At 57.5% G+C, this 22,585-nt stretch overlaps 1 protein-coding gene across 1 annotated transcript in view; it reads left to right on the top strand.

Annotated features, from left to right (window-relative positions):
• The window catches only part of SHANK1 (SH3 and multiple ankyrin repeat domains 1), a 48,469-nt gene that overhangs the window by 15,853 nt on the left and 10,031 nt on the right, over window positions 1–22,585 (top strand). Inside the window, exons 12-21 of the mRNA XM_024132376.2 lie at window positions 1,042–1,155; window positions 1,335–1,410; window positions 1,876–1,902; window positions 9,764–9,846; window positions 10,057–10,181; window positions 10,795–10,930; window positions 11,205–11,285; window positions 12,067–12,135; window positions 12,547–12,665; window positions 21,041–21,137. Of these exons, the coding sequence (XP_023988144.1) occupies window positions 1,042–1,155; window positions 1,335–1,410; window positions 1,876–1,902; window positions 9,764–9,846; window positions 10,057–10,181; window positions 10,795–10,930; window positions 11,205–11,285; window positions 12,067–12,135; window positions 12,547–12,665; window positions 21,041–21,137 (927 nt within the window). The remainder of the gene's footprint in view (window positions 1–1,041; window positions 1,156–1,334; window positions 1,411–1,875; window positions 1,903–9,763; window positions 9,847–10,056; window positions 10,182–10,794; window positions 10,931–11,204; window positions 11,286–12,066; window positions 12,136–12,546; window positions 12,666–21,040; window positions 21,138–22,585) is intronic.

The following is a 22,585-nucleotide window of genomic DNA, read 5'->3' as shown; positions in this document are numbered from 1 at the left end:
GCAAGAGATTGTTCTGCTCTAGCCTCAACTTCATCTTTGAAATGGGACATCAGTTGTTACCTACCAGGTAGGTGTAAGGATGAAGTGAGCAAAGGATGTGAAGGGCCGAGTGGGAACAGAGCTGTGAAAGATCCTGGAGAGATGGATGACCTGGGGCTTGTTACTGTTGCCCCCATCATCATCAGAAACAGCAGCAGCAAAGTGCTGGAACAGAGAGGTAGCAAAACATGAAGGACTGAAAGTATCTGCTCTGGAAAAGGCGCCGTGTTCAAATCCAGGCCCTGTCGACTGCAAGCTGCAAAACCTTGAGCAGCTGACCTCAGCTCTCTGAGCCTCAGTTTCTCCACCAGTAAAATGGGGTGAATGAAAGTGCCCCCCCCCACTTAGGGTCCTGGCCCCGAGTGAGAGCTGGATAAACATTAGCTGCCCCTGACACCCATCTTTGCTGTCGGTCAATGTGTGCTTGATGGTTAAGGGGTGAGGGTGGCAGGAAGTGGCCTCCAGTAACGAGCGGTGGAGAGAAGGAAAGAGGTGATTCTACTGTCCCTTCTAGAGCCAGGGGAAGCAACGAGAAATGGAAGGAGGGGGTCTGGGAACAGATGACAAAAGATTAAGTGGCAAGGAGACTGCAGGAGGCGGCAGGGGCAGTGCTGGGGGTTTAGAACTTGACCTAGGAGCCTAGGAGGGTTTAGGGAAATTTTGGAATAACTGAGTTGTGACTGGTTACCAGGGGAGATGAGAACCAGTTGTGGACGTGTCCCTAGCCTCCAAGGACCACGTCATGGGACACAGCCCTTTTCCCCAGTGCCATTTTGATGTCCCCACTGGGTCCAGGAAGCTAGTATGCAGAAGCGACATGATTTGTATCTCCCCCTTCCCCCTTGCCCCTTCCTTGGACATTTATTAAGGATGCCCTTGGGCCAGGTTCTGTGCTACGTGCTGAGAATTCTGGAAAGGCTGTGCATCAAGTGTTGGGAGCGGGTGGGGGTGTGGACAGCACAGAAATGTAGAAATGTTTCTATGTCCCTGCTCCCCATCTAGTGCTTAGCATTGGGGAAGGAGGCTTCTGGGAAGGCCAGGTCAAAGGTCGCGTCGGCTGGTTCCCCTCTGACTGCCTGGAAGAGGTGGCCAACCGCTCCCAGGAGGCAAAGCAAGGTAACGAGGAGCCCCCCCATCGTCCCCGATGTACTCTAGGTTCTCATGTCCCTTCCCTTCCCCCTCCTGATGCGGGTGGGGTGCTGGGAGGTAGGTGGGAGGACCTGGGCCAGGACCCCAGGGGGCGGGCCCATGGTTTCCAGAGTGAAGGTCCCAGGTCATCCTTTGTCCCCCTGCAGAAAGCCGAAGTGACAAGGCAAAGAGACTCTTCCGGCATTATACCGTGGGCTCCTACGACAGCTTTGATGCCCCAAGGTAAATGTCCTTACACCCTCGGCGCCCCCCCAACCCCAACTCCCTTACACTCCACCTTTTAAATATTTCCACCGCCTCTAAGCCCCCTTTCTCATCTGCTCCCTCTAAAGTGTGATCCAGGCGTGGGGGAAGGCAGAGTGAGCTTCAGACCACGTAGCCCAATCCCAAACTGTCCTTGGCAGCCACTGAGACTGCTCAGCTCTGGGGTAGCCAGAGACCAGTGAAATGGATTGGGGCAAGGTGGAGGTGCCTGGGGGGCTAGGGAGCTCATGTGTATGGCTGGCTGGAGGCTCCGGTCTCCTTCATGTGCCACATCTCTGTGCAGTCCTGTGCAGCAGAAGTGTACGCATCCTGTGCTGGCATAGGGAGGGGGGCGGGCAGGGCTGGGCCAGGCGGGGTGGGGGCGGGGAGAAGGCACACTGACACCTTTCCCCTCCCTGGCTGCTGGCTGACTTGCTTCTGAAGCTTGATGGATGGGATTGGCCCAGGGAGGTGAGAGGGGAGGGGAAGGGAGGGGATGGGGTTAGGAATGGGAAGGGAGGGGTGCCTGGGGGTTGTATGGATGTGTGTGTGCACCACCAGAGCTGAAGTTTCCCTGTGCGTGAACATCTTACACAGGCGAGCATCCTTGTACGGATTCCCCAAGCGTGTCCTTGCCCCTGTGTCTCTGTAGGTGTGCATGACACGTGTCTGTGTGCATGTGTGGCTGGAGGCCCCTAGATGTCTAGCCTTGCACATATGCCCGTGACAGCGAGAGGGTCTGTCCTGCTCTGTATAGATGGGCGCATTTGTGGCTGTCATTTATGGGTGCACAATTGTGGCTAATCGTGCAGCTGGCTCTGCACATTTCCCTGAATCTGTGTGTCTGAGAATGAGGGCCAGTATTTCCAGAGATGTCCTGCTTACCACGTGTGGACAGGTGGGTCTCTGCACATGCCTGTCCCTCTTAATGCATGTCACCGTGTGTGCGCATTAACGGATAAAGTTGTGTGCGTGCATTTGCACCTGTCTGATCTGGAATTCAGGACCTGGGGTGTTGGGGGAGGGGAGGGAAGAAGAGGGGAGGACTCCAGGGCTTGAGCTTCCAGAAGGGCAAGGCTGTGGGCGAGGGATGGGCGTAACTGGGCATCTGAAAGATGAATCCTCCCCTCCCCCACCGCTGCCCCTAATCCAGGGAAGGGTCTCCTTGTTCATAGCATCCTTCCATTAAATGTGTCCAAACCTATGTGTCTGTGTTCTGGCCAGTGGGGATGGCTGGGGGGGGCGTGGGGGAGAAATGACAATATGAGAAGAGAGGGCGGGACTGGGGTCCCACCCTGCGCCCCAAGTGTCCGAGGCGCTTGACCATTGTGCGTGTTCGCCTGGCACGTCTCCGGCTCTGGGCACTGGGTGAGTATCGAGGTCCCCCCCCCCCACCCGGAGTCTCCCCATCAGCCTCTGCTTCTTGTCTCTGTCAGTGTCTCTCTGGGTCTCCTCTTGGCTTTGGTTTGGGGGTCACCTGCTCTACAGCTGGATGGGGGTGGTCCGTCTTGCCCTCAGCTACTTCCTTCTCCTCTCTCTAGCTCTGTCTCGTCAAGTGCATTTTCTTCCCTGTCCTCCACTCCTTGTGCCCGCTGGCGTGTGCTGCTGTGTTTGCGGCGTGTCTGAGCTTCTTCTTCTCCCGCCTCCCCCCCTGCTCTCCGCCCCCCTGTCTGGGGTGCCCTGCCCTGTGTTGTGACCCCGCATCCCAGCTGGAGCTGTACAGTCCTCCTAGCCTGTGCTGCCCTCTCTCCTCTCCCTGGGGGTCTGCGGCTCTCGTGTGAGCCGTGGAGTGTCGGTGGCCCTCCGCCTGGACTTCTCTGGGGGGAGGGGTGTCTCTCACTGCTCTGGCGCCCAGTCTGAACGTCCTGGCCTTCCCTTTCCGGCCCTTCCACACTGTGTTGGGGTGCACTGTGTGTCTGTCTGCGGTGGGGGGCTGTGTGTCCCCCCCTGGGGTCGCTCTCACCGTGTTGTCCCAGCTTGGGAAGTGGGGCTTGGTCCGCGCGTCCCTGCACGCGGTTGCGAGGCATCTTGTGTGATGTTGTGCGTTCCTCTCCCCGCTCTCCCTCGCTCTGCACCTGCGCGGGAGGGCTCTGGAGGGGGGAGGGTTAAGGGGGAGGGCCAGACCGGAAGTGCCTCCCCCTTCTCCTCCCCCCCGCGCCTCGCCCCTCCCCCTTCTCCCGCCAAGGGGGCCCCCACGTTCCCCTCCCCCCTGCCCGGCCCCCTCCACCGCCCGGCGCAGGACGGCAAGGGGTTAAGCCTCGCGCCCGCCGCCCGCCTCCGGAGCTGTCCGCGGTGCTGAAGCCGGCGCCGTCCGCGGCCCTCTCGCTCCCGCCGCGGCCCGACCCCGCGCCCCGCGCCCCCGCGGCCCCCGGCATGTGAGCCCCCGGCCCTGCCCTCCCTCCCGCGGGAGGGTGCGCGCCCCCTCCCCCTCCCCCCTCTCGGCGCGGGTCAGCATGAGGCGGGGCCTGGGGGCCCGGACACGGGGGTTCGGCCGAGCGGGGACGGGGACGCGGCGGCGGCGGCGGCGGCGGGGGCGGCCGGCACCGGGACCGGGGCCGGGGCCGGGGCCGCGGCGGCCATGGCTTTGTCTGCGGGCGGCGACGCCGGGGGTCTCGGGGGCCGCCCCGGTGGGGGCTCCGTGCCGCAGCCGCCCCCCGCGCTCTCCTCCAGCTGGCCGGCCCTGGGGCCCCGGCGGCGCAGCGTCTGGTATATCTACAGGTAACGGAGCGCGCCGCCCCCTTTCTCCGCGGCCCGACCAGGAGGCCCCGGGCCGCTGTGACGACCCTCGCCCAGCCGCTAATCCCCCATCCCTGGGACTCCTCCCCCCGCCAAGCCGCCCCCTCCGCCCTTCTCCCCTAACCTTCTCTCAGCACTAAAGCCTCTCCGGACCCCCCGTTTCTACCCTTCTTTTTCTCATCCCCCTCCCTGGGCCTCTCTCCCCGAGCACCCCGCAACACACACACACACACGCACACACACGCACACACTCTCCAGGCCCCTCGCAGGCCCTTCCAGGCCCCCTTCAGCTCTTCCTCCAAGACCTCCCTCCAAGGCAGGCCCTCCAAACGGACTCCACTCCGGGTTTCGGGCCCCACTTGTCCTTTCCGCCACCCTTAGCGCCCCCATTCTGGAGGCCTCCGCTCAGGCTCCCACACCCCACACCCCAGGCCCGCGTCTCTCTGCTTCCTGTCTTCTCCCCTAACCTTCTCTCAGCACTAAAGCCTCTCCGGACCCCTCGTCTCTACCCTTCTTTTTCTCATCCCCCTCCCTGGGCCTCTCTCCCCGAGCACCCCGCAACACACACACACACACGCACACACACGCACACACTCTCCAGGCCCCTCGCAGGCCCTTCCAGGCCCCCTTCAGCTCTTCCTCCAAGACCTCCCTCCAAGGCAGGCCCTCCAAACGGACTCCACTCCGGGTTTCGGGCCCCACTTGTCCTTTCCGCCACCCTTAGCGCCCCCATTCTGGAGGCCTCCGCTCAGGCTCCCACACCCCACACCCCAGGCCCGCGTCTCTCTGCTTCCTGTGTCCCCACACCCCTTCAAGGAGTTGGCAAGTCCCCCCATTCATACCCCTCTCTCCCATTCACAGTGATTCCCCCCATCACGCACGCACCCCGCCCCCGGCCTCCCCTCCCTCCCCTCCTCTTTTTCCGCTGCGTGTCACTGTGAGACTGTGCGTGTGTCCCTGTGGCTGTGTTGGTGTGCGTGCGTGTGTGCCTGCCTGCAGCCCTGTGTGTGTGTGTGTGTGTGTGTGTGTGTGTGTGTGTGTGTGTGTGGAGAGGGGGGGGGGATGGAGAGATGGTGGGCTCCCAGCCCCCCCCCAACTGTGTCCATCTGGGTGTCCGTGTTTGACGGCGTCTGTCTCTGTGTGTGACTTGGAGCGATAGCGAGGCTGTCTAGGGACGCGTGTGTGTTTTGGGGGGGGGGGTCTGTCCCAGGGACTGCGGCTCTGTTTCTCAACACCCACCCTCCTTTGCCAGGCCTGCCCTCTCCCCGACAGCTCCCCCCTTCACCACTGACTCCGTGCGTCTCCACCCCCGTGCGCCCCTCTCCCTGCCCCCTGGGGGTCGATGCCTGTGTGGGGCACGTGTGCTGAGACACGGCTGAGCTTCCGCGCGGGGAGCTGCATCGACCTGTGTGTACCGCTTCTCAGCGTGGGAGGGGGCTGGCTTCCCCGCGTGGGGGCCTGTGTGCAGGCCCCGGAGAGGCCGGTGGAGATGGGCGGGGCCTGGGGCCCCGGGCGCGGGGAGGGGCTGAGTGCCAGAGGGGGGCGCTGTGTACAGCAGCAGGCTCTGGGCTGTGGGATGCTGGGTGTGTGAGAGGGACCTTCAGGGTGGGGGTGGAGGGAGCCGATGCTGCTGCAGTCTCTGTGTGTGGGATCTGGTGAACAAGAGCTGGCCGCTGAGCCCCAGAGGCCGCTCAGGGTCGCCGAGGGATGGCTTGGGGGAGAGCACTGGGCGCGCTCCTGCAGGGCAGGTAGTCGGCAGTGCGGAGCGTGAATGGGGTGCTGCGTGGGCAGCGAACACTAGGGCAGGGGTGGGGTTACAGGGTCTGGGTAGCAGGGTGACAGGACGAGAATGGAACGGCGGGGTGGGGGGGGACACTGAAGTGGGGGGAAATGGGGAACACCAGAGCACAGAGCGGGTGTAGAGTGTGCAGAGAAATGGGGTGAGGAGGGAATGCAGGGAATGTGGAGAGAATTTGGGGGTGGGGATTAGGCAGTTTAGGGAGAGCACAGACAGAGGATGCAGGGAATGTAAATGGAATGCAGCTGCAAGTAAAAGGAGGCGGAAGGAAGGGTGTGTGGTGAAGTGAATTGAGGATGCAAAAGTAGGAGGAGGCTTCCACGGATGAGAATGGAAGGGGGGGTACTGGGGAGTACGAAGGAAACCTAGGACGCTGTAGGGGACACAGTGGAGGTTCCGTACAGAGGCTTGAGAGGATGTGGGAGGGAGGAGGGCAGAGGAGGGAGAGAGGTGGCCTGAGAGGGGTGAGGAGGTCACAGAAATGCATGGGAGACACTTTATGAAAGAGGATGTGGGGTGCGTGAGGGCGATATGGGAGGTGGAGGGAGGGCCCCGTGGGGTGTGATGCGGGCCTGCGGAAGTGAGGGCTGATGGGGGGTGGGTTAGGGTCCTGTGGAGCTTTCAGATGATTTGGAGGAGGGGGGATCAGGGTGCAGAGCGAGGTGGGGGCATACACAGGAGTGGGGGAGAAGGAGTAGAGTTGCAGGAAGCTGTGAGGACAAGAGGGCCATTAGGGAGCTCGAGAAGAATGTGGTGGATGAGAGAGACACCACACAGAGCCCGAATTCGTGTGAGAAATTCGTGGGAAGGAGAGAGGCATATGCCCAGGATGGGGAGACTCGAGAGGGAGGGACAGAGGGGGTGCTTCGATGGTCCGGGGGTGCTTGGATATTATTGGGGTATAGGGGTTGCCGGCGGGGAATTAAAATCTTGGCTTTGACATTTTTCTGGCGGTGTGATCTTGAGCAAGTTGTTTCTCGGTGCCTCAGTTTCCTCATCTATAAAACGCAAATGATAACAGTCAACCCCTCCCAGGGGTGTTGTAAGGACTGAGTGAATAAATAAATGTAAAGTGCTTGGAACGCCATCTGGCATTCAGCAATGGTTCAATAGATGTTACTCCCTGTTGTGTTACTGGCATAGCCTGGGATACGTTTCGGGCAGTGGAGGGGCACGTGCGTGGTGAATTTGGGCCGCGTGTCTTGGTGCTGGGGTATTCGGGCGCAGTGGAGTGGAGGGTATTACTACTGCGTTCCCCAGGTATTTCCTGGGGAACCGTTGAAGATTTTTGTTCGCTGTGTGAGCTCAGGCAAGTTGCTTAACCTTTCTGTGCTTCCGTTTCCTCGCTTGTAAAGTGGAAATGGTACTCACACCTACCTGGAGGCTGCCTGTGGGAGACAACGGAGTCACTTACCCACGAGGGGTTTCAAATACTGCCTCGCACATAGCAAGTGCTTCTCTTGGCATCTAAAGGATATGGGAGTTTTGTTGAATCGTATCGGGGGATGGGATGTTTGGGGAAGGCTTATGTATGAAGTGTGAGGAGAAAGTGTGGGTGAGAGATTCCAGGGGCAGGGGGAAATTGGGGGAAAAGTAGGGGTTTGTGGCTTGCATGAAGGCAAGTGAAACTGCTGTAAATGAGGAACGAAGGGGATCTGAAGAGCATTACTGGCCACTGGGTGGGGGGGGCCCTGGAGATCTGGAAGGGCTATGGGGGTAGCAAGAACATGAGGGCTCAAAGGAGCATGTCACGTTACGCCGTGAGCACAGAGGTGGGGACAAGGATGCCACAGAGTTCACGGTCAGGAGCAGGCAGCTCTGACTTCTCAACCAATTTCTGTCAGCCCCGTCCACCCGCCCCTGGAGCCTTCTTTGCCTCTTCCCTCCCCTCCCCTCCCCTCCCCCATCCCTTTCGACCCCTTCCCTCCTTCTCTTCCAACATCCCCTCTACCCAGCTACAAAGGTGGCCGGTCCCTGGGTTGAACATAAGGTCAGGAAGACATAGCGGGTATGGTGTAGACGTGTTTACTGGGCCGTCGTGAACTTTGAGCAAGGACAGTTGGGGGCTGTGTCTACACGTGCATGCCTGCTGTTGGGCCCACCAGATTATAATAAGGAGGGTGGGAGCGGAGACGTGCAGAACTCTGTCCCTACGGTGCAAATGTATGGATTTGACAGTGGATGTCATGGGGGGTCGTGGGAGTATCCGGCGTGCTTGTGTGCGTGCAGGGAGGGTGGCACCGAAACACAGTAGGAGTACCTTAAGTATTATTGGCGTGTGCTGCTTTGTGTTCAGGGGGCGTGTTATGGGAAGAGACTGAGATCAAAGTGAAGGGGAGTTACTATTGGAGCATACTGGGACGTGTCGGGGTGTTGCTGAAATATACTGGAGTATTCGTGGAGGGCTGTTTTGCCAGATCTCTGGGGGTAGGTAACTGGAGTGCGCGGGGAGCATGCCTGGCTATCATCGGAGTGTGTCAGGGCCCGGGGATATTACTGGGGTATGATGAGGGGGTCTGTGTGTGTGTGCTGGGCCGGGTTTCTGACCTGACTGCAGGATGCTCCGGATGCAGCGAGGCACGTGTTCTGGTGGCCCTGGGGTGGGGGTGATTGTGGGTATTCCGAGGCGCCTGGAGCCAGGGTGTCTGGGTATTCCTGCTGTATACTGGGGTGCCTGGAATGGAATGGACGTGTAATCCTGGTGTACACCGTGGTGACGTCTGGGCTTTGGGGCTGTTATCTGAGCGAGCCCCGGGCGGCTGTTGAGATACACGGAATAGGTTTGAGTTTAACTGAACTTTGCTGGGTATGGGAGCCTTGCCTAAGTGTGCTGGTGGGCTTTGGTGGCCTTACTGGGGGCCATCCACATATTCACAGGCAGCTTGCGTTTTGCTAGAATCTACCGACTGCCTTTGAGATATACCGGGAAATAGATGTCAGCGCTGTCCGCTAGAATTTTCTGCGGCGATGGAGATGTTCTGTATCTGTGCCGTCCAGAGTGGCAGCCACTAGCCGCATGTGGCTGCCAGGCACTTGGAAACGTGGCTAGTGAGACTGAGGAACTGAATTTTTCAATTTAATTTTTAATTCATTTGCATATAAATAGACACAGGCAGCCCGTGGCCACCATATTGGACAACGCCGAATAAGCAATGTTACAATATGTGTGGGGACCTGGGGAGTTGTTACTGTAGCATACATACAGTCAAGGAGTTGGGAGAGGTATTATCCAAGTACCTGTGTCCTCTAGAACAAAAGACTTGACCGAAGACAGCGAATGACTTCCACTGCGCATGTGCTACGCTACCCAGCACTGTGCCGAATACTATATATACTATACATGGGGCACTTCCACAGCGACCCCATCGGGTGGAGCCTGTTATTGTCCCGCATTACAGATGAGGAAACTGAGGCCCCAAAGGTTAAAGTCGTGGGCTCAAGGGCACAGACAGAAAGTGGCTAGCAGGGACTCCAGCCAGGCTGTCTGGTGATCTGGCAGTTTAGCTCTCCATTCCTCACACTGTGCTTTGCTGAATGGATGGGTGGATGGATGCACGATGGATGAATGAGGAAAGACTGAGTGGGAGAGCGAGCGCTCTGGGCTCTTGAGGGGGAGGCTCGTCAGGGCTGCTGTGAGCATACGCACGTGGAGTGGGTGAGGAAGCTCCTCGTTGCGGGGATGACTGGTTCTGGAGCTTGGGCTCAGGTCACCAGGTGGCTGGCGGGGCCCGGGCTCTGGGCCTCATGATCTCTTTTCCACCCGCCCCACCCCTGCCCCTCCCCCGCCCTCCCCGCCAGTGATTACATCATCAAGGAGAAGACAGTCCTGCTGCAGAAGAAGGAGAGTGAGGGGTTTGGGTTCGTGCTCCGGGGGGCCAAGGGTGAGTGGCGGCCGGGGAGGGGACGGGAGAAAGGCTCTCTGACCCAGGGGGAAGGACAGGGAAAGGGACCCCAGCCTGCCCACCACCCCACCCCAGAGTGCTGGTCCCTCAGCTACGGTGAGGCCTCCGTGACTTGGGTCTGAGCCCCATCCCCTGCTCGGCCTCTCCACCCCCTCCCCTCCGACCCCGCCGGCTCCTCCCCCTCTGCAGCGCAGACCCCCATCGAGGAGTTCACCCCCACCCCGGCCTTCCCGGCGCTGCAGTATCTGGAGTCGGTGGACGAGGGTGGCGTGGCATGGCGAGCTGGACTGCGAATGGGGGACTTCCTCATTGAGGTGAGTCCCGGCCCCCGGCCCCGAAGGCCTCTCCGAAGACCCTAGCCCTGGCCCACCCTCCGCAGACACGGCGCCCTCCTCCGGGCCCCTGGCAACGAATCCTCAGACACCCTTGTGATCTGTGCCAGGATGTGGCTGCCCAAGTCCAGATTCGCCTTTGGCACCAAAGCTTCCCAAACCCCGCCCCCCTCCCCCCACCCCCACCCCCCCGCAGCCAGCCTCTGCTTCTTCAGTGACTCCATCTGAAAGCCTTTCTGAAGTATCTCAGATGACAGAGCTGTCCCCCACCCAGGGCACGCGCGCGCGCGCGCGCACACGCACACACACACACACACACACACACACACACACACACACAATGCTGGAGGGCAGGGAGGGAGAGAGAGGCAAATAGGGTGGGCCCAGCCCCTTCCCCAACCCTGAGGCCAGGAGGGTTACAGGAACAGATAGTCGGGGGCTTGCAAGGCAGAGGAGGGTCAAGGGGACAGAAGAGTGACCGACAGTGCCACATCCACGGCAAGGCAGGAGGAGGCCACTTCGATGGGGACCCTGAAGTGGAAAGCATCCCTCCCCTCACCCACCGGGTGTGCTCCGGGGGGTGTCTGTGCCACAGGTGAACGGGCAGAACGTGGTGAAGGTCGGCCACCGGCAGGTGGTGAACATGATCCGCCAAGGGGGCAACACGCTGATGGTCAAGGTGGTGATGGTCACCAGGCACCCGGACATGGATGAGGCTGTTCACAAGAAAGGTGCTCCTCCCCCCACCTGTGTGGCCGGGCCCGGGTCCCCCACGGCCACTAGACCACTAGCAGCCCTAATGGCCCAGTGGGCCCCGCCAGCCGCAGCAGCGTTCCCTCCCCGAGGGCTGCTTGCTCAGGAGCCCCTGGAGAGGAACTGAGTGAGGGCTCAGCCTGCGGACGGCGCCTCGTCTCCGAGCCCTGGGGGCGCCGCGGTGGTGCGCGGGGCAGGGTCACGGGCTTGCTTTCCACGGTACTGACGCCTGACCCCCGCTCGTTCTTGCAGCACCGCCGCAGGCTAAGCGGCTCCAGCCCCCAACCGTCTCCCTGCGTTCCAAGTCTATGACCTCAGAGCTGGAGGAGATGGGTGAGCCTGCGGGGCTGCTGGGGCCCAGGTGCTGCGGACCGAAAGGGGCAGACGGGGGCTGGCCCATCCCTTGAGTTTGTTAGTGACCAGGGGTCCTCGTCCTGATCCTGTCCCCCAGTCCATGGGTCAGACTCGCTCTGGCCTGCGTGTGTGTCGCTGGGAAAGGGCGTCTGAGAGCCGACTTTCCTTCGTCCTCTGACATCTGTTTCTCTGTGGGGGTCTCTCTCTGCGTCCGTACGTTCCTCTCTGCGGGTCCCCGTTTCCTTTCTAGCCCCTCTCCCTCTGTTCCACCTGAACCCCACCGCCATTCTCCATCTCTCCCTCCACCAGCTCCCCTCACTCCCACTAACAGAAAGGAAGGCGAGCCCCTCCCGCCATTCGGGGCCGAGTGGACCTGGGGGGTCCCGTGTCCCCCGCCGGGGGCGGATCAGGCAGCTAGCTGACCGCCCTCACCCCCGGGCCCTGAGGGAGGCGGGCGTTCCAGAAAGGGGGCCCCTCGCCTCCCCCTGAAGTCCTAACTCTTCGCTCCTCTACTGCCTCTCCCCCGGGCTAGTCTCGCCCTGGAAGAAGAAGAGTGGTGAGTGGGCACAGGACTGGCGGGAGGGCCCCCGTCCCTATCCCGCCGGCGGACTCGCCCCTCCCCCATCCCGGCCCCTCACTGCCCCACTCGCGCTTGCGCACGCACGCCGGCCACGCCCGCTGGCCACGCCCGCTGGCCGAGCCCGCTCCGCCCCGCCCCCCGGGGGCGCCCCCGGCCTTCATCCGCCTCCTTTGCCCACAGAGTACGAGCAGCAGCCTGCGCCGGTGCCCAGCGTGGAGAAGAAGCGGACCGTGTATCAGATGGCTCTCAGTAAGATGGCCCAGCCCTGCTCCCCGGGCTGCCCAGGGCCCCGACCCCACACCCCCGCCCTGGGCTGCCGCGCCCCCTTCAGCCAGCCCCGCGCTGATCACCTTCACGCCTCAGCTTGGCCCCAGCCGCCAAGTCTGAGTTCCCACCTCTGTTTTGAGCCTCCCTTGCACCCTCCCTCACACGATGGCTGTCCTGTTCACCGGCCTCACCCCTTTTCCCACCGCTGGGTCCTGCCTGCGGGCTGCAGACCGTGTCTCCAGGCAGGGCCGTGGGGCCGCCGGGAGGGAGACAAGGGTGCCCGTTTCTGGTTCACACAAGACACTCAGTGGGCTCCCGGTAGCTCTGTCTCTACGCCAGGCCAAAGCAAACTTCATTTCTCTGGCTCTCCGTCCCTCTTCCGCCTCCCCCTAGACAAACTGGATGAAATTTTGGCGGCAGCTCAGCAGACCATCAGTGCAAGTGAGAGTCCTGGGCCTGGTGGCCTCGCGTCCCTGGGCAAACACCGACCCAAAGGCTTCTTTGCCACTGAGGTAGGCAGCCTGGTCTGGGGAACTGGGCCCTTGGGGGGAAGGAAGCTTGAGGGTTGCACAGGGCATCTTGGAGCCTTTAAAACTCTCTCCTTGCAAATCCTTCCTGACTCTCCCCCCCCCGCCCCCGTCTTTAATGCCCGTCCTACGGGGCACCGCGCTTCCTGGGGTTCCCTCCTTTCTCCCCACCCGGGGCGTCCCCTTTCCTCTCGGCCCATCCTCTTCCTCCTTGTTGTCCCCCCAAATCCCATCTCTCTCACCTCCCTCCACTCTCCATCCTGACCCCTCATGCGCGGCCTCTCTTGCCCAGCTCATCTCCATCCCACCTCAGGGGTCTCAGGGAAGGTAAAACGGCGTGATGGATGGCGCTCCCTGGCCCAGGCACAGCGCGTGATAATAGGCGCTCAACAAGTGGTAGTTATTAAAATATTAATTACCATCCCTGTCTGCGCTCTGCCTGCTAACCTATAGTGGGTGTTGATCACACTTCTGACGCTGCGTCTTCGCTTGGCTTATCTCATTCATTCCTTGGAATCATCCTGTGAGGTACACTCGGTTGTGATACAGAAGGGAAACTGAGGCTCAGAGAGGGAGCCAGGATTTCAACCCCAGGCACTCAGGCAGCTGGATCCGTGATCCAGCCACGGCCCTGGCTGGCTCTTCGGGTGGGGACCTGCTGGTCCCTTCCTGGCTGCCTTCCTCACTGGACTGTGCCCCTTCATGAGGGCACATCCCCCACCAGCCCTGCCAGCGCTTCTCCCCCCGCCTCCACCCTCCAGAGGCCACAAGGGGCCCTACCTCTGTCTCAGCACTTCCTTCCTCTCTGCCCAGGCCCTGCCCTCCGACCCCACCCTCTGACTCCCTCTTTTTACAGGCCACACCCACCACCGGTGACCAAGGGACCACTGACTCTAAAACTGGGTGCTTTGACTTTTGCGCGACCATGGACCCCTTTGGCAGGCTGGCATAGTCCTCATAATAATGCTTATAAATGCATGAAATAAAACGTAATTTGTAAGGGTCAAGAACCGTACATAACCATGGGGAGTGACAATGGAAGAGTGTAGCCTCACGAGGGCAGTGCAAGCCTGAGCAAAGAGTTCAGCTCTTGTGAGTGGATGAAGTTAGGTTACAAGTCCCTTGAACCAAAACTAAAATTTAAAAAAATACATAAGGTAACAAAGGAAGCCAGTTACACTGAAATACAGTTATCAAAATAGTTTTTGAAAGCAAAATTTGCGATATAGTAATGTCGGTGCCTTTTCTTCACCATGGTAGCCAGAAAGATCTGGTGGTGCATCTTGACTCCTCTAATTTCGAAGGCCTAAGAAGCATAAACGCTATTTAGAGAAATCTGCAGCCTCTGCAATGAAGGATACAGAAATACCTGTGATTTCTGTTGGGGATACAGTCACAGGTTTTGCTAAGACTGACGTGGGCTGTTGCCTACATCCTTAATTGAGAAAATGTTGTGTTTTAGTTGGAGAATAATGAAAATAAAGATGTAGGGGTTTTCTCCCCATCCAAGTAAGCGTGAAGGGCCCCCCTGAAATCTATCCATAGCCCTCTGAAGGGCTCAACCACCTATTCTAGAAGGCCTAGTACTTTTTTTAAAATTTATTTATTTATTGGCTGCATTGGGTCTTCGTTGCTGCACGTGGGCTTTCTCTAGCTGCGGCGAGCGGGGGCTACTCTTCATTGCGGTGCGCGGGCTCTAGGCACGCAGGCTTCAGTGGTTGTGGCTCGCGGGCTCTAGAGCGCAGGCTCAGTAGTTGTGGCGCACGGGCTTAGTTGCTCCGTGGCATGTGGGATCTTCCCGGACCAGGGCTCAAACCCGCGTCCCCTGCATTGGCAGGCGGATTCTTAACCACTGCTCCACCAGGGAAGCCCCTTAGTACTTTTACGAGAGCCAAATGCAGGTGGCAAATTTTGTATCGAGACTCCTAGAATTTCTCCCAGATTTAGAGGCAGAGGGTCCCTGGCCACTTCTCAGGGCTCGGCAGAGGGCCCTGCATGCAGGGACCCTCACTTCACACCCGTCCTTGGCTTTGCGAGGAATTTGAAATCTCTGGGCCTACTAGGGTCATCTTCCGTGCCCACCTCCCCACAGGGTCAGTGTAAGGATCAAAAGTCCAGGGCTTCCCTGGTGGCGCAGTGGTTGAGGGTCCGCCTGCCGATGCGGGGTAGGTAAGGGGGAGGGATAAATTCAGAGTTTGGGATTAACAGATACACGCTACTGTGTATAAAATAGATAAACAACAAGGACCTACTGCATAGCTCAGGGAACTATATTCAATATCTTGTAATAACCTATGATATAAAAGAACCAGAAAAACTGAATAACTGAATCACTTTGCCGTACACCTTAAACTAACGCAACATTGTAAATCAACTATACTCCGATATATTAAAAAAAAAAAAAGTCCTGTCCGAAAAACAAAAAGTACATGGACAGTAGAGCTAGGCAAACCTGCCTTCAAAGCCTGATCGCCTCTAACTTACTATGTCACTTGGCCCACGCTTTTTAATTTCCCTGTGCCTCAGTTTACTGTTCTGTAAAATAGGGGTAAAGCCAATCTTGCTGGCTCTTAGGAGGACTGAATGAGATCAGCTTCTAGCACAGAGGCTCTCATGGGGAGGTGAGCCTCCCCATGCCATAAAATAACAAACTGGAGACCCTACTGTGACCCCCGCATGCGCCCCAGAGACCCCACAACAACATTCCAGGCTCGGTACGGAGTCTCTAGTAACAGATTAGGGCCAGTCCTGTTTTCATTTATTCAACAAATGCATGGAGTACCCACCAAGTGCCAGGTTGCCAGGGTGCCAGCCCCTCCCTGCATGAACCTCCATTACAGGACAGACAAGATCCTGGCTCCAGAGACACCCCCAGGTGGGCCCAGACACTGGCCAGTAATATAACCAGCTGCCCGCCTGCCCCCATCTCCTAGAAATGAAACACCTGAGGTCTTCATGGGGCCTCCCTTTCCTCTGGATCCTGGAGGCCAGTGGTCATTTCCCCTTTTCTTCTCCTTCCTGGGGTCTGTCCCTGGGCCTCCCCCAAGCCCTCCCTCTCATGTCGAGGGCTCTCTCTGCCCCCATCTCTGCCCCCACCTCACACCAGCCACCCTCATCTTTCTCAACCCCGGAGTCAACACAGGGACCCCTCTGTGACCTTCCTGCATCTCCGTGCCTCTCTCAGTGGGTGCTCTTGCTCTCACCTGGGTCTCCATCTCCCATCTGTTTCGGCTTCTCTCCCCTCTTCCCTCTCCCACTTGGACATCACTGCACCTAAACCAGGGGGCAAGCGGGCAGTGTGGAAGCCCAATGTGGCCCCCCAGGGCTTCCCTGGTGGCACAGTGGTTGAGAGTCCGCCTGCCGATGCAGGGGACACGGGTTCGTGCCCCGGTCCGGGAAGATCCCACGTGCCGCGGAGCCGCTGGGCCCGTGAGCCATGGCCGCTGAGCCTGCGCGTCCGGAGCCTGTGCTCCGCAAAGGGAGAGGCCACAACAGTGAGAGGCCCGCGTACCGCAAAAAAAAAAAAAAAAAAAGAATGTTCCCAATGTGGCCCCCCAGGCTCCTTTTAACGGGCCTGCACCACAGTGGACAAAGCAAAAGATTGTGCAAGACGCCACTGTTTAAAAACTTAAGGATGGAGAGATTTCAACCCTCCCTGAAAAACACACCTCTGCGTAAAACCTAAGGGGGGCTTGGAGGACCCACTGCACCAACAGTGAGGGTGCAGACCCCAGGCAGATCCGCTGCAGGTCAAGGCCCCTCTTGGGCTCTGTCTCCTCCTCGGACTCTGCAGTTCATCTGTCTGTCCTCCCCTCTGCATGGCTTTGGTTTTCTTGGCTACTGTCTGTTACCTGGTGACTGACCGCCCTGGGTGGAGGCGTCCCCTGATCCCCATCTCCCACATCTTGGTCTGGGTGGTCTGCGTTCTGGTTTCAGCCATTCTCTGGACTCAGTTTCTCCCTCTGGTTATTTTTACCATATCATCTTGGTTGCATCCTCTGCCTCTTCCCCTCCCGGGGCATGTCTGGACCTCCTGGCTGCCTGTCTTTCCCTCCTAGGGTAGCTCTGGCCCTCTCCATGGCAGAATCTCTCAGGACTGCCTTTTTCTCCCTGCCTTGCTGGGTCCCTCTTTCTTCCCATGGCTGTCTCATGTCCCTCCTGTCTCCCCGACACCTCTGCAGCCCCATCTCTGCCTCTGTCTCCCCACCTCTGTCTTTGTCTTGCTCTGTCTCTCCATCTGTCTCCCGCTCCGATCTCTTCCCCCTCACCCCTTTCAGGGGCTGGCTCCCTAACGCGAATTCCCCAGCCCATCTTCAGCCTCTAGCCTGTGCACAGCACCAGGACACACTCTGCCATGGAGGCACCAGACCCACAACCGACCCACGAGGTGGTACAGGAGGAGGGCGGGACCTCTGGTCAACTCGCTGGGGAGGAGTCTGCCCAGCAGTCGGTGACGTCACATGCACCTGGCACAGTCTGATTGGCTGCCTCTGCGCGGGAGAGAGTGCTCCCCGTTTGTTGAGGGAGGTCAGCCTGTCTCACCTTGAGTCCGTCCACCCCTCAGGCAGTCACTCCTAGCCTCCTCAGACGCTATTATGGCTCCTCTGTCTGTCAGACATCTCCTCTGCCACTATGATCCCTCTGTGCCAAGCTAACCCATTATTTGATCCCTCTTTTTCCACGTAGAAGGTCTTCTGCCAGTGTGCCAATCTGATGCCTCTCCCTTGAGTCTGGACCCTCTTCAGCTAGGGGAACCCTTCCTCTATCACTCTAACCCTTCCCCCGTTATTCTGTCCCCTCCCCCTCACTCTGACCCCTCCCCTGTCACTGTGATCCTTCCCCATCACTCTTTCAAAGGAACAGGACTAGGGTTACATCATCGGGGTGCTCCCCGATGTAGAATATTTGTAAATATTCTACAAATATTTATTGAGCAACTACTATGTGCTGGACCTGCTGCTCGGCCCTGGGAGTATAGGAGGGAACCAGCCAAACAAAGTTACCTCCCTTAGAGAATTGACACTGGCGGGGGAGGGGGGTTATTTTGCGGAATTGGGTTCTGCTGTATATAAGAGAAACCCCCAGATAACAGTGGCTTGAACAAACAAATGCTTATATCTCTGTCGTCTTGAACAAGTCTGGAGTAGGGAGTCTGAGGCAGGTGTGGTAGCCTCCATGGTCTTGAAGACCTAGGATTCTTCTCACCCTAGCCACAAAGTCACCTCATAGTCCAAGAGGCTGCTGGAGCTCCAGCTATTGCACCAGCATTCCAGGTAACAGGAACAAGGAAGAGTGAAAAGGCAGAAGTGCAAAGGAGGGCACATTGTCGCTTCTTGGGTTACCTCTGACGAGACTTCCCAGAACTAACACACAACACTTCCACTTATGCATCTGGGCCGGCCTTAGTCCCATGACCACACCTAGCCACAAGGGAGGCTGGGAAATGTAGTCTCTCAATAGGTGCCAAATAAGATTGGGGTTTTCTTATCAAAGAAGAAGAGTAGAATGGGTATTGGGTAGGCTACATGCCCAGGGAGACAGACAATAAACAAGTAAGCAAATCATTATAATAACTCTAACCTAGGATAGATGGAGGAAATTATGATGCAGAGTAATAGAAGGAAGTCTTTCCAGGGAGGAGACGTCTGAAACTACCAGATCCCACCCAATGTCACCCTGCTACCACCTGTCTGACGTCATCTCCCACCCCTCAGCCCTTGGCTCACCCACTCCAGACACACTGGCTTCCTAACTATTCCTTGAGCACAGCAGGCTCACTCCCACCTCAGGACCTTTGCACTTGCTGCTCCTGCCTGGAATACTCTTCCCCTGGATACATCCCTGGCTCCTTCCTTCAGGAGTTTGCTCGGGTTGTACCCTCTCAGCGGGGTCTTCTTGACTGCCTTATTTTATAGTCTCCCTCTCTTCTGTCGCTTACCTCCATCTGACCCACGTCGTATTTTACTAATTTATTTTGTTTATGGTCTGCCTGCCCTTCACGTGGGCAGGGACTTTTGTCCGTTTTGTTTACGGCTGCATCTGCAGCATCTAGAACAGTCCCTGACATAAATCAGGTGCTCCATAAATATCTGTGGAACGATGGAATGAATGATGCAAACACAGAAATAGTCCCAGTCCAAGGTGAGGGCAGTGAGAGGGGTAGCACAGGTGCATTCTGTGAAGGTCCAGAGCATCACTGTCCGGTAGAGCTCTCTGTGATGATGGAGATGTTCTCCATCTGCACTGTCCAATATGGCAGCCACCAGCCATGAGTGACAATTGAACACTTGAAATGTGGCCAGTGTGATGGAGGAAGGGAATTTTCAACTTCAGTTTATTTAAATTTATTCAAATTAATTGAAATGTACATCTGAATGGCTAGTGGCCACTGGTTTAGGGAGTGCAGGGCTAGAGGAAGGGGGTGGCCAGGTCAGGGTGGGGGCCGGGATGACGAGGAGTTTTCCCCTAAAAGAGAGCGGGGAAGGGATTTTCCAGGCAGAGGGAACAGCGGATGCTGAGGCTCTGAGGTGAGAAACGGCACAGGGAATTCAGAGAACTGGGAGTGGTTAGAGCAGGGGGGCAGCAGGGGGCGTGGTGGGGAGGCGAGGGCAGTCAGGGCCACACCCCAGAAGTGGGGGCCCCATCCAAAGAGGCCTTCCTCTCTATGAACCTCTGGTCTCAAAGACGGAGAAGGAAGACACATGGGGCCACCTGGCAGAAGCAGGGGAGTCGGGGCCCCGGAGTGCCTGACATTGGCTTGTTCGTTTGACACACAAGCTTATAGAACATCAGGCCTGTTTGGGGACTGGGAACCTAGCAGTGAACCAGACTGATAAAGTCACTACCCTCAGGAAGGTTGCATTATGACTTCTGTGGGCCTTTGGCACTTTTGCCTTCATGAGCCCCTCTTTCCTAAAAAAAAAAAAAAAAAAAAAGTTAAAAATCAATGTTTTGTGACTGTATTGATGCAAAGCTGAATATTATCCAGGCTGAATTATAATTATTTTTCCTTCCTATTTGAAAAGAAATTAAAACATTTCCCCTAAAAGTATCGTGGGCCCTTGACCCTGTACCCATGGTGCCTGGGATGATGTCTGGTGCCTTCAGGGAGCTGACATTCTCGCCAGGAAGACAGACAGACAGTAAGCAAGAAGTGAGAGAAGTGTCATGAAGAAAACAGGACAGGGAAATGCAGTAGGCAGTGACTGGGAGGGATATTTGAGCAGAGTTGACATAAAGATGGGAAGGAATCTGTGACGATTGGGAGGAAACCATTGCAGACAGAAGATCCAGGACTTGTAAGTGTCCTAAAGCAGGGACGAACGTTGCGACACTGCAGGAGCAAGAAAAGGTGGGCGTGCTGGGACCAGAGTGGGAGATATAGGCAAGGGCTAGATCATACACGGTGTCTTAGTCACCGTGATTCTTAATCTAAAATCAGAGCCTGAGATAAGGATGCCTGAGACAACGATTTCCTAAGGGGGAACCTGTGAGGGCATGGGGGAGACAGGATGGGCTGCAGAGAAAGTCAGCAACCCTGGTCCCCACTGGAGTTTGTCTCCAGCCTGATCCCTCGGGGAGCTCGGGAGTGTGAATTGCAGGATGGAGATAATCCCTCCTTAGACCTTCCTGTCGGTTGGCTGCAGGCTGCTCCCAGAAGTGGGGGGCACGTAACAGCTTGGGCACGTCAACTCCTTTGGAGGGGGAATGATTCTTCAGAGCGAGGGGCAGCCACGTGTTGCAGGCAGGTGACACTCACAGTGGCTGGGGATGGGCACAGCATCCTGGCTGAGGAGATCTGAGTGGGCACAGGCAGTGTCTACCACAGGGGGCTTTGAAGACCAGACTTGGGAATTCGGATCCGTTCCTAACTGATGTGAGATGCTGCTGTAGGATTTTAAGCAGGGCACTAGCATGACCAGAATTTCTTTTAGAAAGATCCCTCTGACTCTTGCGTGGAAAGCAGACCAGGAATGGGTGGCAGGACAGGGGTGGCAGCCAGGAGACAAGGAAAAGCCTACTGCAGTCATCCAGGCAGGCAGTGGTGGTAACTTGGACCTGGGCGGTGACAGCAGGGGTGGAGAAGAGTGCCCAGATCAGTGATCGGCTGGGGAAGCAGAGCAGACAGGCTCAGTGGATAATCTGACTTTTTCCCCCTCTCTTTCTCCCCGCTGCTGCGGTCAGGACTCAGAAACCTTTCCCTACCCCAGAATTCCCTTCCGTCTCCTTCACACCCCTCTCCCTTCCTGCAGAGGCTGGGGAAGGAATGGAGGATGGCTGTGTGGGGACTCCATGGATTTTCATGCCCTGATTTTTCTCTGCTCTCTTTTCTCTCTCCTCCTCTGACTGCCAACCCGAAGTCGAGCTTTGAGCCCCATCACCGCTCCCAGCCAAGTTATGAACGTCCTTCCTACCTGCCTCCAGGACCTGGGCTCATGCTCCGGCAAAAGTCTATTGGTACGTCACCTGCAAGGGTGGGTGTAAGGGATGCCAGTGGGGAAGGGGGAGGCTGGGAGGGTGACAGTTTACGGGGAAAACAAGGGAGCCTGGGAATGTTCTTTCCTCCTTCCATATGTGACCATCAGGTTGGGCAAAGAGCTCAGGCTTTGCTGCCGGGCAAAGCTGGGTTTGAATCCTGGCTCTCGTCCATCCTGGCTGTGTGACCCAGGGCAGGCAGCTTCACCTCTCTGGGCCTAGGGCTCTGCATCTAGAAAATGGGGACATCACTGCCCCTGCCTGGATGCAGTTAAGTCGAAACCACCACAGACCCTGGTTCATTCTCTCTTATACCAGACTCCATTCATTCATTCATTCATTCTACAGATGTTTACGGAGCGCGACCATATGCCAGGCTAAACTGCTGACGATTTGTCAGGGAGCAAAACAGACTAAAGGGTCCTGCCCTCATGGAGCTTACCTTCTAGCTGGGGAAGGCAGACAACAGATTATAAGGATAAGAAATAAGAAAATGATATAGTATGTTAGCTGTGTTAAGTGCTATGGAAAAAAATAGAAAAAGAGTAGAATGAGAGATGTCAGGAGTGCTGGGGGGCAGGTTTGAGCTGAAACTTGGAGATGAAGTGGGGAGCCATGGGGCTATCTGGAAGTAAGGCATTCCGCACAGCAGGAACAGCCAGTGCAAAGGTCCTGAGGTAGGTAGGACTGAGCTGCCATTTGCTAAGAGAGCGGCTTGGGAAGATCGTGGGGAGGAGATCAGGAGCTCAATTTGGGGCCTGCTTAGTTTGAGACGCCAGTGAGACATCCAAGTGGATGCAGCATTTGGATACAGAAGCCCGGAGCTCAGGGGCAAGGATTGGGTCCGAGACAAGCATAGGAGTCTTCAGCAGGGAAGCAGTGAACGAAGCCATGACACTGGTTGAGATGGTCAACAGAGAGCGAGTAGTCAGAGGGGAAAAGGGAATCAAGGACTGAGCCCTGGCAGTTGATAAGTAGGCAAAAGATTCCACTCCTCCAGTTCCCTCCAGGTTGTTTTGCTGTTTGGATCTAGCTTTTCCCCAGCTTCAGTGTCCACAGCCCACCAGTGTGTGTCATTTGCCTAATATCAGTTACCTATACATCTACCTGACATTGCTTACCTATGAATTGGCTCCCCCTTTTAAATATTAGCCTCATCCTAAGCAGCGCTGTCTGTGAAATCACAGACTTGATGTGCTAATTACATTTCTTTTCTGCACGTACATGAAAAGAAATCTGTAAGTATGCCCAGAAACACGGTATCTCTCCCTGGCTCAAGCCATTTTTGCTCATCCCAAGCGACCGCCAGCATATACCGTGCCTTTGGGCGAATTAGAAAAGGCGCCCCCTCCTGGCCCGGGAAGGAAGTTCAGCTGAATTCCGCCCCCCCCCCCCCCCCCCCCCCCCCCCCCCACCCCCCCCCCCCCCCA

The sequence above is a fragment of the Physeter macrocephalus genome, chromosome 17, assembly GCF_002837175.3.
Source record: "Physeter macrocephalus isolate SW-GA chromosome 17, ASM283717v5, whole genome shotgun sequence".
Classification (NCBI taxonomy): Eukaryota; Metazoa; Chordata; class Mammalia; order Artiodactyla; family Physeteridae; genus Physeter; species Physeter macrocephalus.
The sequence above is the reverse complement of the archived record's forward strand: the minus strand, read 5'-3'. Positions and strand labels throughout refer to the sequence as shown.